Below are 19695 nucleotides of genomic sequence, written 5' to 3' on the forward strand. Positions count from 1 at the left end.
CCATCGCGGCCTCTCTTGTCGCGGAGCACAGGCTCCAGACGCGCAGGCTCAGTAACTGTGGCTCACGGGCCCAGTTGCCCCGTGGCATGTGGGATCTTCCCAGACCAGGGCTCGAACCCATGTCCCCTGCACTGGCAGGCAGATTCTCAACCACTGCGCCACCAGGGAAGCCCTTAAATCAGTTTTTTAAATCCAGTTCTATTCACCAGTCGTGCTGTCTCTCTGGATTGGTAACTTCTCAATTAGGGAGTTGTTGAATCTTATATTTAGGAAGCACTCTAGGTCATTCCAGGTGAGTTTCCTACTCTCAGCTTAAAAATCTTTTTCTTTTTTATTTCACCATTCTAATTATTTTCTGTATTCCACAGTGGAGGTGATTCTATCAGTCAGAAATGTAAATGTTCTGTTTTTGGTATATAATGAAAGTAAAATTTTGACTTAACTGAAATTTTCAATCACTGTGTGGTTTGAAATAATACTTGTCTCATAACATTTTTCAATATTGAATCAAAAAGAAATCAGTTGATTTTCTTCCTTTCAAAGCAATGGTAAAGCCTACTGTAATCTTTATGTATTCTTACTAAAATGTAACAGATGAGGTTATAATAATTATAGAAGTCTTTTAGGGTAATAATTTTGCCTATAACACTCTTGCTTTTATTTGGTGTCATTAGAACAGTAAAGTATTTTGAAGTAATTAATAAAATATTAGAAAGTCATTTTACTATAAAATCACAAAATAATTCTTTTATATTGAATGTTTATTACTTTTGGGGAATAGACCACTCCCTCTGAGAGATAACTAGGGTCAGTTATCTTTGCATAAAGGAATTAAGAAAACTTTAGAAATGTGATTAGGGTTTTGTACTTTATTGCTTAAGGGACTGTTTGTAAAATAAAATAGCCTAATGCCAATTTGGGGGCTCGTTTTTATGATCTTGTTACATAAGCCAGTTAGTCTTACTGGCTCTAAAAGCAAAAATGTGATAGAAAGTCATCTAAGATTAGTCATAGTTTCAGAGAAAGATAAGAATCATATCGCTTATACATGGAATCTTAAAAAAAAAAATACAAATGAACTTATATACAAAACAGAAATAGACCCACAGACACAGAAAACAAACTTATGGTTACCAAAGGGGAAAGGAGTGGGGGAGGGATAAATTAGGAGGTTGGGATTAACGTATACACACTGCTGTGTATGGAATAGATGAGCAACAAGGACCTACTGTACAGCACAGGGAACTAGACTCAATATTTTATAGTAACCTCTAAGGAAAAAGAATCTGGAAAAAAAAAAGTATGTATATGTATGTATAATTGAATCACTTTGCTGTACACCTGAAACTAACACAACTTTGTAAATCAACTATACTTCAAAAAAAAATTTTTTTTAATGAAATTTAAAAAAGAAAATGCTTATGAATGTGAACTTAAAAAAACCCAAAAAACACACAAAAAAATAAAATTGGTCATAGCTTTATTCAAACGAGTAAAGTTTTAGCTGGTAGTAAGGCAAAGCACTGGTCATTAACATTTATTTATTTCCCAGTTAGATATATTTTTAACAGTAAGAGCAAGGATAAGTGCTATGATCTTGAGCAATCCTTAACTTCCTTATGCCTCATTTGTAAAATGAAGATGAAGATGCTAGTACCTGTGTCAAAGAGTTGTTTTGTGCATTAAATGGCATAATGGACAAAAGATCTATGAATGGCACTTAAATAAATGCTAAATATTCTCAGCTATCAGGGAATGCAAATTAAGACCCCAGTGAGATACCACCAACCACATCCACTAGAATGGCTAAAATTATAAAGATTGACAATACCAAGTTTTGCTGAAGATGTGGAGCAACCAGAACTCCTTGTTGATGAGCGTGTAAATAATACAACCACTTTAGGAACAAGTTTGGCAATTTCTTAATTAAACATGCACCCAGAAATTCTGCTACTAGGTGGAGCCCATGAGCAATGAAAATATATTTCCACAAGAAATGGTCATAGCAACTTTATTCAGAATTGCCCAAAACTAGAAACAGTAGAGATGTTTATCAGTAGAATAAATAAAGCAGCATATTCACATAATGGAATGCTACGTAATACACACAGATGACTCTCAAACACTGTGTGATTGACTTATATGAAGATCTATGGTAAATGAAACTAATCTTTGGGTAGGATTGACTGAGAAAGAACATGAGTAAATAACAGATTTAAATTAAGTTTATGCATTTGTCGATACTCAGTGAATATACACTTAAGTTTTGTGCATTTATTGAAAGTTACAAATTTCACCTAAAAAAACCTAAAAAGCCTAAAAACAAATAAGAGTTTAGCTCATGGTACACATGCTGATGTGTTTAAGGGAAATTGCAGGTGTCTACAATTTACTTAGAAATGAAATGCATCAAAAAATGATGAACAGACGAATAAATGTGATAAAGTAAGTAGAGGAGAATGTTAATGGTAGGATCTAGGTGATGATTGTATGTAAATTTTTTTCAACTTTTCTGTGTGCTTAAAAGTTTTTATGGTAAAATGTTGGGGGAAGATAAGTGTTAGCTTTATTCCAAAAATGTTTTTAACATTTAGGTTTTGATTTTAAGTTTAAAAAATATTTTAAGGACATTTACATGTATAAATGAAAAAATCTTATTCTATTTTACCACTATGTGGTAGAATAATACAGAAATACTAATTTCCAAAACAGCATTGCACAAGAACACGAGGTCAAGATCTTTCAATGAAAACACTGTGCCATTTCAACAGATTCCAAAATGGATTTTACTTGAGAAACTATCCCTTTATTGGCCTCTAAAACCTTTTGCTTTCGTTTGAGACTGATTTTGTGCAAAGGATGAATGACTTTCCCCTTCTTTTGTTATACAATAAAGCAGAAAAAAAGAGAAATCAGAAATATACACTTTGCAAGTTGTCTCACCATAAGAAGAAAACACATTTTTTCCTTTTCTTTTTCCAGGTGGTGGAGCTATTGTTAGCTCGAGGGGCAAATAAAGAGCACAGGAATATTTCTGATTGCACACCTCTAAGCCTGGCTGCTTCTGGTGGCTATGTGAACATTATCAAAATATTACTAAATGCAGGAGCTGAGATTAATTCTAGGCAAGTTTTATTCTCTCTCTCCAAGTCCCTTAACAGTGTTATGTTAAAGATATTTGTAGAACACTTTTTTTAATGCCATATTTAGGAAATGCCTTCATTACAAATTTAGAATTCAAATTTAAGTGTTTAAAACTGTTGACATAGAACTTGAAAAAATTATCAATTACTTTATTTCTTATGATAAATGTAAACACATCTGTCTTATGTTTTTATTAAGCAAGCAAGTATATACTTTAGAATGGAAAGTTCATTTTTAGTAATGACTTAATAATTTATCACTTTTCAGCCCAAGTCATTATGTTGAATGAGATACAGAAAGTATTCTAGTTCTGGGTAGTAACAGATTTGTAGTGTAGTCTTGGTAATATCTCGAAGATTTAGTAGGGCTGAGAAGAATGATTCTTTTAAATAATTCTGCAGAATAAAGAATCTTAAATCCTGAGATAGAATTCTGTATTATCATCTAGTTTTTGTGGGACATTTAAAAAATATATTTTTCCCTTTGTTCTCCCCATACTTCCACCCCCAGAACTGGTAGCAAATTGGGTATTTCTCCTCTGATGTTAGCAGCTATGAATGGGCACACAGCTGCCGTTAAGCTCCTGTTAGACATGGGCTCTGACATAAATGCTCAGAGAGAAACCAATCGGAACACTGCCCTTAACTTAGCCTGCTTCCAAGGAAGAACTGAAGTGGTTAGTCTTCTGCTTGATAGAAAAGCAAATGTGGAACACAGAGCTAAGGTAAGAAAAAGTCTGAGATTTACCCATGGATTTATTGCTTTGACATTTAAGGTGTACATTAGCAATATGCTAATTATACTTCTAGTACTTTGTAGTAACATTTATCTCCTACATATATATTTAAACAGAAATCATTCTGTATGACTCAGTTAAGCATGAACTCTTGAAAATACCTCAGCAATAGATTTTTATAGGTAATAATGACATGGGGGTTATCAGCTGAAAACTGTGTAGTATTATGAAAGAGAAGAGAGGGAGCATTTATTAAGTGCCAGTTATATGCCAAGTACATGTGTCTTAAAAGTTTTACCAACAAATGGACATTGGGTAGAATCATCTGCTTTCAGTAGACCTCACTGTAACTGAGAGAGGTTAGCAGTGTCAGTGCTGAAATTTAGTCGTGAATTTTGTAATAGCTATGCCGTATTGCTCCCCCAGATCGTTGTTCTTTAACATTTTAGTACTTTCTGGTCTCTTACGTGTTGTTTTTTGTTTTTCACTAAACCTAGACTGGCCTCACACCGCTAATGGAAGCTGCCTCTGGTGGATATGCAGAGGTGGGCCGAGTTCTTCTGGATAAAGGTGCTGATGTTAATGCCCCTCCAGTGCCCTCCTCGAGAGATGCAGCTTTAACCATAGCAGCAGATAAAGGGCATTATAAATTCTGTGAGCTTCTCATTGGCAGGTATGATGCTACCATACCCTTCATATATGAACATGGTGTTACTAGTGATTACTATTCTCTGTGCAAACTGAACTATTAAAAAATCAAATGTGATTACTTCTATAAACTGCAGTGTATTTTTTTAATGTTTTAAACCTACCTCTATTATTTTCCACCCATCCAGAGCTATGCTGCATTGTTTAATATATTTCAGTGCAATCTTGAAATATTTCTTTTCTTCCTTTTTTGTCTGTGTATATACTTTTCAAGTACTATAATAAGCTATTTGAACATCCAGCTATTGTCATCCATATTCACATCTCCCACACAGTTTTGCAGCGATATCACCTTAAGTCTTGTTAAGTCTGGCAATAATCTAAGGCTTCATTGTTGATTTTCTTGTTCTTTATGGTAATTAGGGCTTTTAAGAGACAGTTATGGAACTGTTCAAGATATAAGATGGAGTCCAGGATATTTTTTGTTTTCAGTCACTTAGGAGTTACTTGCGAGTCTTTCAAAGTTGCTTGTATGCTAATTGGATTTCCTACTTTAACAGTCTGAAAGACTTTTGCATGGTGTCCTAACAGTAGTAATGAGTAGTAGCTACTATCAACTAGTTATTTACCATGAGTCTTATCTACCATGATACCCACTGAGTGCTAAATCTTCATGTTATTTTAAGATTCATTCTTTTATGAAGCCACATAATATATACACATGAATACAAATAATCTGAAAGATATAATCCCCTCATAGGATACTGTTTATGCTCTAGGATACTGTTTAATATATTATGATATTAACGGGATGTACCATTATTTTTCACTAAAGAAAATTTTACATTTTCTCAGGATTTGAAGCTCAGAATTATGCACAGAGTCATTATTTTTAAAATAAGAAAAGCAATTATTGATGTATCGTTAGTTTTGATTCAGTGGCTTTTAATTTGATGACTGGAAATTCTTTGTAATGTAATTCTGAGAGAGAAATATATTTTAGTCCTATATATTTTAAACAATTTTTTCCTTTACAAAATATTTTCACAAAATTCATAGTTGATTTTTATTATTATCTGTGTCATTTCATTTAAAAGTGACATTTGTGTCATTCATTTAAGGGTGCTCACATTGATGTACGTAACAAGAAGGGGAACACTCCATTGTGGCTGGCAGCAAATGGTGGACACCTTGACGTGGTTCGGTTACTGGTGCCAGCAGGTGCAGACGTGGATGCAGCTGATAACCGCAAGATAACTCCTCTTATGGCAGCATTTAGAGAGGTAGAAGTCATTCATCCTCAGTCACTTGGATATTTTTCACTTAGGCTAGGAAGTGCATAATTTAATTATCACTAAAGACTCTTATTTTAGGATCTAACAGTAGTGATGAAAGCAGTAAAATAATAAGCAAATAATCACTCTGATGGCAACATTGAAAGGTAGGTACAGGCATGCCAGAAAAGCCATTAATAGTATCCATATTGGACGTCAAAGCTAAGTAAACTTTTAAAAAGTTGTTCTAAGTAGTATTTGCAAAATCTAGTTGCAATCTTAATCTTTCACAAAATATAAATCCAACTAAGAGTAATTAATTACTTGTTTATGAATGAGTGTTTTCTTGTATTAGCACAGCAGAGAAAAATTTAACTTAAATTGATTCCATTTTTAATTATTCACTTTAATTTCTAGGAAAAAAGGAAAAATGAAAATTCAGCTGCCAGTATTTGAAACCTTCAGAAGTAGAAATAAATCTTGTGAAATTGAAACTTTCTGTAATGCATAGCACAGAACTGTGTATAAGTAATTTGATTTAATGTTCTGGTTGATCTGTTAAATGCAGGTCTGATTTGTTATTGGGGAAGCCAGACTACTATTCCAGGGATTATAATTTTGAGTTTTGTCATTCTGTAGGTATGATTTTGAGTTTTGTCATTCACGTAGGTAAAATCTCTTATAGATTCCAGATTACTTTGTTGTATTGAAAATTTTTAATATATAAATTGTAAAAAATCATCTTTTCCTTTTTCTCTTATTCTTCTCTCTGACTCTTGTTCTTTATACCACCTCCTCCCTGGGTGTTCTAGACTACCTTCCCACTGACTCTCTGAATTTTTTTTTCCTCGCTAATCAAACTTATTCTCAGTGGCTACCTACCTCTTCTCCAAGCAAGCTAGCATATCAAGTTTATCATCCAAACCATTTCACTATGTTAGTATCCTCTTCAAGTACCTTTTCATGTCTCCCCAGTCTCTGTAATCCTTTGAAATCCAATCTTAGTTTGTTATTCAAAGCCCAATCTAGTGCTTTTAGAACTCATCTCCCATTGAGTCCCTAATGTGGAGTCTTTTCCTTGCTTGGTCTTTTGTCATTGTCTCTCATAGCACCTTTGTTCTCATCTTGGGAATGCCCATGTCCTTCCTCATTCTTCCAAAATTACTCACTCTTTGGATACAGTGTAAATCTCCCCTTCTACAGAAACTCTTCCCATTCCATTTGAGCTCACATTGAGATACCTAATCTCTTAAAGGTTGTAGAAATTCTACAATTCATTATTATCTTTATCATTTATTTTGACAAATATATATTGTTATTACCTTAACATCTAACATGCATATATCTCATCTTTCCAAATAGACTTAGCTCCTTAAGAAAGGCACTTATCTTTTATACTCTTTGTATTCATTCCATTATTTATTTTCTTAGTACCTACCATGTACAACTGTAATTGTTGACATATTAAACATTGTACAGATTCCAACTGTTGCATTTTGTACAAAATGTAATAATCAGGGATCCACACACAAAGTCAGGTAGCTGTATGAGTTGTCCCATATAAATAGTTTAAATACTGTAGAAGTGTTGGTGAGATATCAAGGAAAGGTGCAAATGGCATTTAAGCTATTCATTAAAAGATAAGGATAGTTCAAAAGGATGCGGATGAGAAGGAAGAAATAAATGCAATAGAGGAAATGTACTAAATATAAACAGATGTTTATTCATCTGTTTATATGTGTTGTGTCAGTAATAGTGTGGATTAGAGAAAGTAGAGAGCCTCTTGAAGGCTGGTCTAAAGATTTTGAACTTAGTGAACTGTGTTACAGTGAATAATATAATCATCGCTCAAGCTTTAAGAAAGTGTATGTTATTTCTTTTGCACTACCTAGTATAGTGCTATGCATTCAGTTTTTATCTCAAAGAAAGAACAAAATTGTTATTTCTGCTCTCTTAATGCTTAAAATTGAAACAGGATGCTCAGTTCTAACGAATTAGCTAGAAGAAAAAGATGAGGTTTTTCTTTTCTTTCACACATATCCTGCATTTCTTCATACTGACTTTATTGTTTTTTTAAATTCAGAATGGTTTAGAATGTTAGGTCACGTTATTCTGTATTTTTTTGGAGGGTAGGATGAAAATGAACAATGTAGATTTATCTAACTTATTAGAACCAAAGCCTGTCTCTTTTTCATTTAAAGTGCGAATAATACCCAATTTAAGTCTTTATTTTGTGGCACTAATGTTAATGGAATCTTAGTTAAGACAGACTAGATTCACTGAATCCTGATAGAGTCTGTTTTCAGTCTGACATTAATATCTATTTTTTAGGGTCATGTGAAGGTGGTGCGCTACTTAGGCAAAGAAGTCAGTCAGTTTCCATCAGATTCTGAATGTATGAGATACATAGCAACGATCACTGATAAGGTAATATACTGATTAAATTCATCCCCATTATATGAGCTTGGGATCCCATTTGGCTTTTTATATATATGTATATTCCACACTAAGATAAAACAAGTCTTAGTTTGAGCAATAATGTGTGGTACATAGCAATTTTCATTTATCTAGTATTTGGGAATGAAGTATAATATTTAAGAAACTCTTCAGATGATTTACTTACCTCATGAAGTAATAAAACTTTTTCTGTTTTAGAATTACTTTATCTTTTTAAATAGTACTTAAGCTAATTTAATTTTAATGTAAATACTAAACTATCTAAAGCAAGTTATTGTTACTATTCATTAGTGCTATAATCTATCCAGACAGATATCTCTTCTGAGAGGAACAAGTCAGTGGATTTTTTTTAGACCTAAACAAAAATTAACACAGTACTTTTAATTATGGTCAAGAAAACTCTTAAGATGTTCAACATAATATAAAAGTTGGAGTAACTGTCAGTTTAAGAATGAATTTGCTAGGATTTTTGCAGGGAAAGTACGGAAAATAAAATAAATCCCTTTAGAATTCTAATTGAGATCAAAATATTTGAATAAAATCCTAAGACATGCCTCTGAAAATCTAAAAATGTCTTTCATTTTCTCAGCAGTTATCACATGATAGTGAACAGCTTTTTCCCATAAGTTTTATTTAACATAGCTAATCCACTGTCTTGCCTGCCTCTAGATTCATTTATGACAATTAATATTCCTGGATACCCCTTATGGAAGGGGGGCAGAGATTAAAAATAAAGCTTTTGTCTTCATAGGGAAATATCCCTTTCCTGTCAAAAAGTGTATGTTCTAAGAATGAAATCACTGAGATAAGTCTATAAATACGTGCTTTTTATGAACGATTCTAGCACAAGAAGTTATAGCAACAAAGCTTAAATATTTGAGAACAGTTCTTGCCAAATAAGTATTTTAAATTGTTTTAAACTCATTTTCTTTTATTGACATTGACCTTTTCCTTTAGCCCATTAACCAGCTGACAGATTATTGCAGCTCTATTTGCAGTATGATTTCTCATATTCAAATTACAGGAGTAAATAATTTTAGTACCAGTCAAATGGATATTATTTTGAAGAACAATAGAAGCTCTTTGCTTATGTATTTTTTAAAATATACCATTTAAATTATGTTTTTATTTGCACTCTTGTTTTGCCCTACTACTGATCTTTATTGCTTATGTTCATTCAAATACCTTAATTAATATTTTCATGTTTTCAGGAATCTCTAAATGTTAATTTTTTGAGTCTGGAAACATCTTAATTTTTCATTTTAGGAGATGCTGAAGAAGTGTCACCTTTGTATGAGTCGATAGTACAAGCCAAAGATAGACAGGCTGCTGAAGCAAACAAAAATGCCAGCATTTTATTAGAGGAGTTAGACTTGGAAAAGGTAATGGTAACCTTTACATATGAAAAATACCTACTTTTTTCTTTTCAGCTTCTCTTCCTCCTAATTTGTAATCTGCGGTTTTTTGTTTCATTTTGGTTTTGCTTTAAATTATGTACATGGTTTTCTCTCCAAGTTTGGCTCAAGTAGTGGAGAGAATTATGAGTATTTTAAACATCATTATATCGTTAAAATAGTTTTCTTTATAATCAAATTAACAAAATGTTAATGTAGGAATTGCATTGATCTGCAAGTCAGGGAACCTAGCCTCTAATGCTCAATTATCTCAACTGTTCTCTTAATCCCCATCCAAGTCTGTACTTCATTGATCGTAGACCTTGTAATTTGTTGCCAACGGATTTATCAGAAGTACCAAATACACTACGAAGGCATACACTACCAAGCCATGACCAGCTAGTGAAATACGACCAGTTGATGGAATGTTTAATGCGTACCTTTTTATTTTATTTTATTTTATTTTTATAAAATTGTACAATTTAAATGCATGAAATTTATTGTATATCTATTATTTTTTTAACATCTTTATTAGAGTATAATTGCTTTACAATAGTGTGTTAGTTTCTGCTTTATAACAAAGTGAATCAGCTATACATATACATATATCCCCATATCTCCTCCCTCTTGTGTCTCCCTCCCACCCTCCCTATCCCACCCCTCTAGGTGGTCACAAAGCAACGGAGCTGATCTCCCTGTGCTATGCAGCTGTTTCCCACTAGCTATCTATTTTACATTTGTTAGTATACATAAGTCCATGCCACTCTCTCACTTCGTCCCAGCTTACCTTTCCCCCTCCCCGTGTCCTCAAGTCCATTCTCTACGTCTGCGTCTTTATTCCTTTCCTGCCCCTTAATGTGTACCTTTTTAAATGGATGATTTCTCTTGTATTTTTCTCTTTCAGGCACACTACAGTATCAGTCCCATTTATTGCCATGGGGAATAAAACACTCCAAACAATGTACAGTTTGGGCAGTCCCATAGCTGCTTCTTTACTCTCTGTTCCTATCAATAACTGTACTCTAGAATGTAATAGTAGGAAAAGAATTAGTTGGTATTGAATATTATGGAATATATATTCCGCCATATTTCATCTTTTTTAAAAAGGTTAAAAATGCTATGAAGTTTAACATATACTTTTTAGATTTATAAAGGATATGCAGTGATAGTGGGGGCTGGGGCCCCCCACCCCCATGCAGTTGAAAATCAACGTGTAACTTTACACTTGGGCCCTTCGTATCTGCAGTTTCAAGTCTATGGATTTCAACCAACCACAGATTATGTAGTACTGTAGTACTTATTTATTTTAAAGAATCCGCATAAAGTGGGCCTGCACAGTGTTGTTCACAGGTCAATTGTATATATAACATTTTTCATTTGAGTCAGGTCCATTTTTTTAAATTAGACTTACTGACTTTGTTAAGCTATATATTTCATCTCACATAAAGAAAATATGAATTATTTTAAACATTTTGTTCTAAAGTCAATGTGAAAATACACTATTATTTTCTGAAAAATATATTTAAAATCAGAGGTTCTTCATTTTAACAACTTTCTAGTTTAGATTCTGATCAAATAAAAATTAGCTTTTTTGGCCACTTTGAAGTTTTAATTGAATATGAACACATTGAGAACAGATATTGTTATAATTATTGTAACTGTTACTTTACCTATTTTTAATATTCAGTTTCATCAAATATTTATTTAATGTTTACTAAATACCAGGCAATGAAATAGGGCCAAGTTGTATGACAGATTATATATTATTTGAGTCTTCTCTGTAAGAAATATTATTACCCTCATATTACAGATGGAGAAACTGAATCTATGGGAAGTTAAGTAACTTGCCGAAGCTAGGCTAAGATTTAAATCCACTTTTTTTATTCTAAATTCCCTGCTTTCCTCTCCTCCCTTAATTGAAGTCAACCTACCTTTTAGTGCTTTCTCCTTATAATATTATAATATCCTGTTTTTGCATTACTCTCTCATATTTAGATGTTAGAATCGCTAAGTAATAGTTATTTCATAATATTGTTTCTTTTTGCATTTTTATAAATCTTAGAAGGCATCCTTTCTATAGCTGAGACATAGATATCTGTTTTTAAATAAAATCTTTAATTGTTTCGTACCTTTGTTGTTTATACGTTACATGAAATACATTTAGAGATTTACTGCATACCTGTGGATCACAAAGTCAAGAAGCAGCTTTTAGGAATGTCCAATTGTGCATGTCTATTCTCAATCAACTTCAATGATTTTTTTTCTTTTTTCTTTATTACAATAATGTGTTCAGTTTAAACTGTGAACTATGCAAAGATAACTAAAAGAAAAGCATACGCCATCATTGTAAGGTAACTGAAGTTCAAAACCTGGTATGGTAATTAACTAAAAGTCCTCACTTCTAACCTTTAAAGCCTTTTAAGACCTTACATGTTCTGCCCACTCACACCACTTCTTACACCTGTCTGATCTTATTTTACTACTTTCTCTTGGTCACTTTGCTCTATCCATAATGACCATCCTTTTTGCTCTTGCTATGCCTTCTGCCTTGAATGTCACTTCACTTGCCTCATATTTTAGTCTCCGTTTTACATTCTTCCTATTCTTCTTCCCTTCTTTTATTTTCATGTTCTAACATTCTAAATACTGTATTTTACTTAGTTATCTTGTTTGTCTCTCTCTACCACTAGACTGTGTGAACTACAAAATGGTGCCTGGCATGCTAGTAAACATTTGTTGAACAAATAAATATCCATGTATATGAAAACTGTACTTTTTAAAAATTAGAATCATGCGAACATATTACTCTAATACTTGCTTTTCCCTCTCTCAATAAGTGAAGAATATTGTCAACTGATAGTGATTTATAACTGCATAATATACTCCATAGTAGGTTTGTTTCCAGTTTTGTCACTACAAATAATGTTGCAATAAACATCGTTATACATATTTCTTTATATTTTGGTGCTTTTATTTTTATGGAGTAAGTTTCTTCACTTGGGTCAGTATATTTTAAATTTGATACTTTCAGAATATTTTCCTACTACCATCAGCAATACATAAGTGTTGTTTCCTTGAATTCTTGCCAGTCTTTCTTAACCTAGATGTTCATGCTTGCAGAGCCTCAGGTTTAAAGCAATTCAAAAGGAACTTCTTTCAATGTCATTGCATATTTTCCAGTATTAATTCCTAATCATAAATTAATTAGATGCAAATTCTTCTGCATGCACTGATACTTTATAAACAGTTTTGAATGGGGATGGTACATAGAATTCTAGACTGTGGACGAGACTCTTCTTTCCTGAACTCCAGCCCCTTTCTATTTCTATTTAAAAAATGATCAGATTGAGATAGGGTTTGGTTCACTACTTTTTATGTATGATTTACATCTGGAAAAATACACTGTTTTGCCTTTTGAGGCTCAGTACATTCTGGCTCCACCATTTCTGATTTAGAAGTATCATTGGAGTGGTCTTGTCTGGTTTGACTTGGATGCTCTGCATGGGTAACTTACTGCTTGTGTGAAAATGCTCCTTTGATCAACCTTTCTAATTTGAAAATGTTGAGTAATAGGTTTGTAAACATTGCTGCTGAGAATACTGCTCATTATATTCATCAGATTCCCTTATCTCCTTATGCAGCAAACACTATGTGGAAGAGCCCCTGCTCTAGAGCAGTTCATCTGGTCTAACTGTGGAATACTCTGGCAGTTGATTGCTTCTTCTCTTAGGACATTAACAACTAGGTTATATTTGGGGCTGTTAGAATCCATAGTGGGTATTATTGGTCTGCATTTTTAATGTTTTACCCCTCTACTTTATCACTTATTGTTTTTTCTCTTTGTAAACTTTCATAATCTTTTAGGGAGCTACGTATGGTATATTTTTGAAATATTCCTCATAGATGTTTTCAGTTGGGTTTTTTGGCACCACTGAAGCCATTAATATGCCCACCTCACAACCTCAGTTACATACATTTCATTCTCTGATTATTACCTCTTGTCTTTTCAACTTTACTCCCTCTAGAATTCTACCTCCAGCAATCCTAAAAACATTCTGTCTACCAATAAATTGTAGGATCCATTTATCGTACCACCCTTCACTGGCCTTACTCTTTTCTTTCTCCTTATTCTTAACTGAAGCCTAGTAACTAAAGGTGTCTAAGGAAAAAAAAGCATTCAACCTTGATGACTAATTTGACTTTAAATGTGTGACAGTGAACCCTTTAATGCTGCCCAGTAGTCATACTATATATTTCCCTAGTTTAATTTATTCTCCCATTCTTCTAGACCATTCTTTCTTTCTCCTTTATCCTGTGACTTCTGGTACATCCTCTTCTTCAACCTCAGTTGATGACCTTGCATGCTACTTCCATGAGAAAACTGAAGCACCAGAAGAAAACTGCCAGAGACTTCCCCTACCTCATCTTCCCAACCCACCAAGCCCTGTACCCATATATTTCCTACCAATTACTAATTGTAACCAATCCCTCCATTTGTGAACTACATCATATTTTCTGTCTGCCATCCCTTACTCAAAAACATTGTTGTGGCAGTTTTCTTTTCTTCTATATCATTTTCCCCCCTCTCCTGGATCATCCTCATCATCATATAAACTTCTTTATCCAATCTTAAAAAAAACTTACGATTTTTCCAACACGTACCTCCCCGCACCCCCATTTTCAGCTACAAGCCCATTTCTGGTCCCATTTGCAGCAAAACTTGTCTATTTTGGGTATTCCAATTCTTTTTTGTCTTGAATCTACTCCTACCAGGTTCTCACTCCTACAGCTCCACCAAAACTATGCCTTTACGGTCTATGGGGACTCTCACTAGCTAAATCCAGTGATTACGTCTCTATCCTTATCGTACTAAGCCTAATAACACCTGACATACTCTATTTACTTGGCCTCCATTACACTACACACTCTTGGCTTTTCTCTTATCTTCCTGAATATTCCTTCTGTATCTCTAGTTCCTCCTCTTCTCCCCTCTTAGTTGGCAAGTCATTTAGCTTATTACATGATCTTCTTTATCCACTGGTCATCTCATCCTGCTTCTTACCTTTAAATATAATCTAGCTGATCCCAGATTTATATCTTTAGCCCAGACCTCTTCCCTACATTCCAGTCTCTTATATCTAGCTATCTACTCAACATGTCCTTTTGGATACCTAATTAGACGTCTCATACTTCTGTTCAAATGTGAACTCCTGATCTTTGCCCACTCCAAACCCACAGCTCTGTCTTGTAATTGCTCAGGCTAAAGATATTGATATCACGCTTGATTTCTCTCTGTCCTCCATTGTGTTGGAAAATCTAGTTACCTTTGCCTTAGAACTATATCTAGGATCCTAGTCACTGTTTATCACTTCTCACCCTGATTCAAGTCATTAATATCATCTTTTACCTGTATTTCCACAGTAGTCATTTAACTGGTCTCCCTGATTCCATCATTGCTCTGCAGTCTGTTCTCTATTTAACACTTAGAGTGATCCTCTATATCACTTAAATCAAATCACTCTTTTGCCCAAAACCCTACAGTGCCATTTCCCTCACAGTAAAAGATAAAAAGTCTTTAAAATGCCCCGTGGGACCTTAGGTGATGAAGTCTCCTGATATGCTTTCTGAAAGTCATTTTCTATTATTCTCAACCAGACTGTCCTACTTAAACATTCCAGGCCTACTTGAACATATAGCTTATATACTGACTGTTCTCTTTGCCTGCTCTACTTCAAATCTTTTAAATATTTACTTAAACTTCACCTTCACGTTCCCCTACATGTGCCCATATACACACTTCTCTTCCTGTGCTCCAGTATTCCTGTTTTACATTGTACTTAACACCTTTTTAAAAAACTATATAATGTATTATGTTTGCTATCTGTGTGCCTCCCCCAGCAACTAAATGTAAGCTTCATGAGGGCAGGGATATTTTGTCTGCTGCTGAGTCCTAAGAGACTAGAACCATGCTTAGTACATAGTTATCAAAAAATTTTCGCTGGATCCTGCCCTTCCCTTCCCCTGTACTCCTTGATCTCTTTTTCTGTTATTGATACCACTACTGATTATTCAGAAATAACTGAAATCTTGATGTCATTTTCAGATTCTCAATTATCTTTGCTCCGCATTCTCTATATCCATCAAATAAGTTAGTGTAGTAAAGTAACTTAAGCCAGTATCTGGCACATATTAACCCCCTAAATATTAATGGTATCAGTATCATCATCATCACCTTTAATTGAGCTTTGGCAGTCTCTTTATGTCTTCTGTTCCATCCTCTCCTAAATTATCACTTCTCGCCTGAAGTATTGCCTTAGGCTTCTTAACAGTCTGTCTATAAAGAAATACCTTTGCCTCTGTCATCTTTTGCCTTCAGTTTAATCCTTCTTTGTTCCGATGTAACTTTTCCAGTTCCCATAGTTTCTGATACACAGATAAGATTGCCTTTACTCCCTACTCGAAATCCTTCAGTCTGTCTTCATTGTCTGCATGGGAAATCTCAGACATTCAGCTCTTCCTGTCTTCTCTAGGCTCCTCACTCACTATGGTTTTCTACTCACATATCTCATTCACGTAACTGTATCCAAATATGCACATGGGGGACTTCCCTGGCAGTCCAGTGGTTAAGACTCTGCGCTTCCAATGCAGGGGGCATGGGTTCTATCTCTGGTCAGGGATCTAAGATCCCACATGCCGCGAGGTGCGACCAGAAAAAGGAAAAACAGATTTGCACATGGTATTTCTTTAGTCTGGACTGCCTCTCCCTAAATCCTTAAATTCTCATCTTAAAAAGCTTAACTCTCAAACATCAATTTGTTTCCTGAATCTCTAATTAGAAATCACCAGTTAGGGAATTCCCTGGCAGTCCAGTGGTTAGGACTCAGTGTTTTCACTACTGCTGGGGCCTGGGTTGGGGAACTAAGATCCTGCAGCCAGAAAAAAAAAGTCAGTTGGACTAGTGCTCTTTCTTTCCTTTTCCACAATGAGGTTACTTATTCTGCAATTTGACTCTTTTCTTCAAAACCTCTACCCTCCCCCACATATGCTCACAAACATGTGGTAGTTCCCCGGTAAGTGAAATGAGGTCTAGGCATGTACCTTGTGAGAAAATATAGAATGTAGGCTGAATTTCTAACCCTGTTTACCTGCACCTCCAGACTTACTCGACTCTCATGGTTTAAATACTCTGTTTTCATCTTTTCTCTTTCGGATCTTGTATCAGTTATGACCACCTCTCCCATACTTTAGTGCCTGCTGTTTCATTAACTCCTACCCTCTTTCTACAACTTCATGAAGTTAACTATCCTAATGAAACCTTACCTCAAATTTAGTATTTTGTTTCCTTATCTAAATATTTTAAGGGAATAATCTATGTCTTGTTGACTCTACTTTTCTTTTTAATTCTCCGTCCAGGACCATTTGCTTACTTCTCCACTAATTCAGTGAACTAACTATGGCAGAGGTCACCAATGGCATCTTATTGCCAAATCCAGAATAAGATTAGACATCTCATACTTGTGTCCTTGCTGATACTTTGTGATACTTACCAATGTCAATTTGCCTTCCTTTATGAAACTCTTCTCCCATTGAAGCTGCTTTCTCCTGATTGTCTTCTTCTGTCTGATATATGCCTTTCTAAAAGTCTCATTTGGTCTTCCTTTTAATAACGGATATTCCCTCCCCACTACCTTCCCCCTCTTTATGTGTACACACACACACACACACCCCCACACACATACACACATTGTTATAGCCTTTTACCTTTGGTGATTTCCTTTAATTTATTAGTTTCAGCTACCACCTGCAAACTAATAATGCCTCTTAAGTCTGTATCTATCTTGTCAAATTCTGCTTAGTTTTAGAGAGCTTCATACCTTGTAGGTCCTTTTGCAGCCATAGTCTGAGATCTCTCCCCTAGAAAGAAATTGTTTCCCTAGGACCTCTGAATTTGTGTCTCACTTTTTAGTGAGTCTAAAGGGTTAGTAAGATCTATGAAATTATCAAAATACCAGCCTTATAACTTCAAAATTTAGAAATAAGAGTAACTACTTATCCCTTAGGGCTAAACTCTAAAATTTGATAATTCAGACTGTTGCCAGCGGGCCAGCCTCCACTGACTGAACTCTGTAAGCTCTGAGGCACATTCATACCTAAGGACCCAGCCACACCTATACACTAAGACCCATCCCAGCTCATCACCCCTACCCACCCCTAAGGCAAGATGGTTTTAGAGGAAAGCCTGCTTTCTAGTTTTTCTATTTTTAAAAGTTCTTCCCCCCTTGAATACCAATCACAATTACTTCTTACCACTGGACACATTTTTAAAATCGAGCAAAATTAATAACTCATCTGGCTGAGCCAAAAGTCTTAAACCTCACTTGTTATTTTTATCCCCCTAAAGCTATTTCCTGTACCTTTCTCAAGGCTTTTGTGTCCATACAGATGTGATATAGATAAAATATCCGCTTTATTATTCCTGATTCTAAATTGGAGAGGTTAGTATCTATCTACAGCCACAGTTGCTTTGAAAATGTTTCTCTGGCACACCCTTCACCCCCCTTTCTACTCCTTCTCTTCCCTTTACACTTACCTATTTATTTCGTGAAAGTCAGCAAAACACATCAACCCCAGGCCTCCCTCACTGGAGCTCAGGCAAAGATGTAGAAAGTACAGCTCCTGAGGACAGGCATCTTAGCTACATTAAAGCAAGGCTGAATGAGCTGAGTCATACACGCTCAGTTCCTTCTTTCAAACTCACCAATCAGGTAGTACTCCTCCCTTGTAGTGAACTAGGGTGTGAAGGTCACCAATTACTGTTTTCTTCTCAGTCCTTTGGAAAGGTCAAAATCTCCTCCTTTACTGGTCTTCAGAGGAAACTTGGGTACTTCTGGAAGACCAGCAAAAATTTCTAGGGGGTAGGTACTATGCAGACAATTTTTATATCTCCAGTTTCCATTTGTGTTCTTTTCTAAAATCCATCTGCTTGAGAAAGTATCTGGTGTTCTATAGATTCTCCTTAATTATTTACCTTTTCAGAAGCAAAGGTCATATCTCTTACCCAAGAGAATGTAATTATGGTGCATTGCCCCAGGGTGTGAAAACTTTCAAGGTGGGCAAAACCTTTTAGGCACCCAACAGGGATTATTTCAAAAGGGAGGAGGAGTGTCTAGCAAAAGGTAGAGACTTAATTAAAAGTCAGACTTTTTCTCAAGAAAACTAAGTCTGATTTGCCTTATAAGTTTGTCTTTAGGGGCTGGTTTCAGTAGTTAGGATATTGTGACATTTTCCATAAACTGAGTATCATTGTTTTGACACATATTTAAAATATACATAAAATATATAGAAAGCTAGATTATATCAAGGAATATGTACTTTGAAAATGTCATTTAGAGAACACACAAACAAAAGAGTTTGTAGATGATTTTACCATTTTATGAGCCAAAGAGGAAAATTTAATAGTTAAAATAGCTTATTAAGAGATGTTATTGGACTTTAAAACTTATTCCTAGTTTTTTTGACTGTGAAAGTCATATGTATCCAGTTTAACAAATAGAAACAATGTCCAGTCATATAAAGTAACATTGAAAGTCACCATCTTTCTGCTACTGCTTGTCCAAGCCCATGCTCTAGACGGAATCACCAGTAAGCCTTTGATTTGTATCCTCTTAGCCTTTTTTTTAAATTCCCACGGATAGATTCACATAAAGCACTGCCCCCCCATAAATGAGATCATTGATTTGCAATTTGCCTTTTTTTCCCTAGCAAATGTAAATTGTGAGCATTTTCCCAGCTATACATTTATAACTTTTAATGGCTGCCTAGTATTCTGTGAATGTATACTGTTGTTAATTTATCCCCACCCCCGACCCCACCCCATGGATTTACCTAGTTTCCATTTACTACTATTGTAATCAGCTTTGCAATGGAAAGTACTGAGCCTATATTTTTCCACTAGAGGTAGTCATTTTATAGAATATATTCTTAGGATAAGCACTTTGTAATTTTCATAGGAGGCTTTCAAATTACCTTTCTAAAAATGTTA

The 19695-nt window shown here is 34.7% G+C and overlaps 1 protein-coding gene across 1 annotated transcript in view; it reads left to right on the plus strand.

Moving 5' to 3' along the window:
• The window catches only part of LOC137771278 (ankyrin repeat domain-containing protein 17-like), an 80730-nt gene that overhangs the window by 41273 nt on the left and 19762 nt on the right, over nucleotides 1-19695 (plus strand). The window contains 8 exon segments of the mRNA XM_068554485.1: nucleotides 2983-3125; nucleotides 3655-3868; nucleotides 4378-4553; nucleotide 5410; nucleotides 5650-5811; nucleotides 8134-8229; nucleotides 9526-9550; nucleotides 9553-9641. Of these exon segments, the coding sequence (XP_068410586.1) occupies nucleotides 2983-3125; nucleotides 3655-3868; nucleotides 4378-4553; nucleotide 5410; nucleotides 5650-5811; nucleotides 8134-8229; nucleotides 9526-9550; nucleotides 9553-9641 (906 nt within the window).

Source organism: Eschrichtius robustus, chromosome 11, assembly GCF_028021215.1.
Source record: "Eschrichtius robustus isolate mEscRob2 chromosome 11, mEscRob2.pri, whole genome shotgun sequence".
NCBI classification, from domain to species: Eukaryota; Metazoa; Chordata; class Mammalia; order Artiodactyla; family Eschrichtiidae; genus Eschrichtius; species Eschrichtius robustus.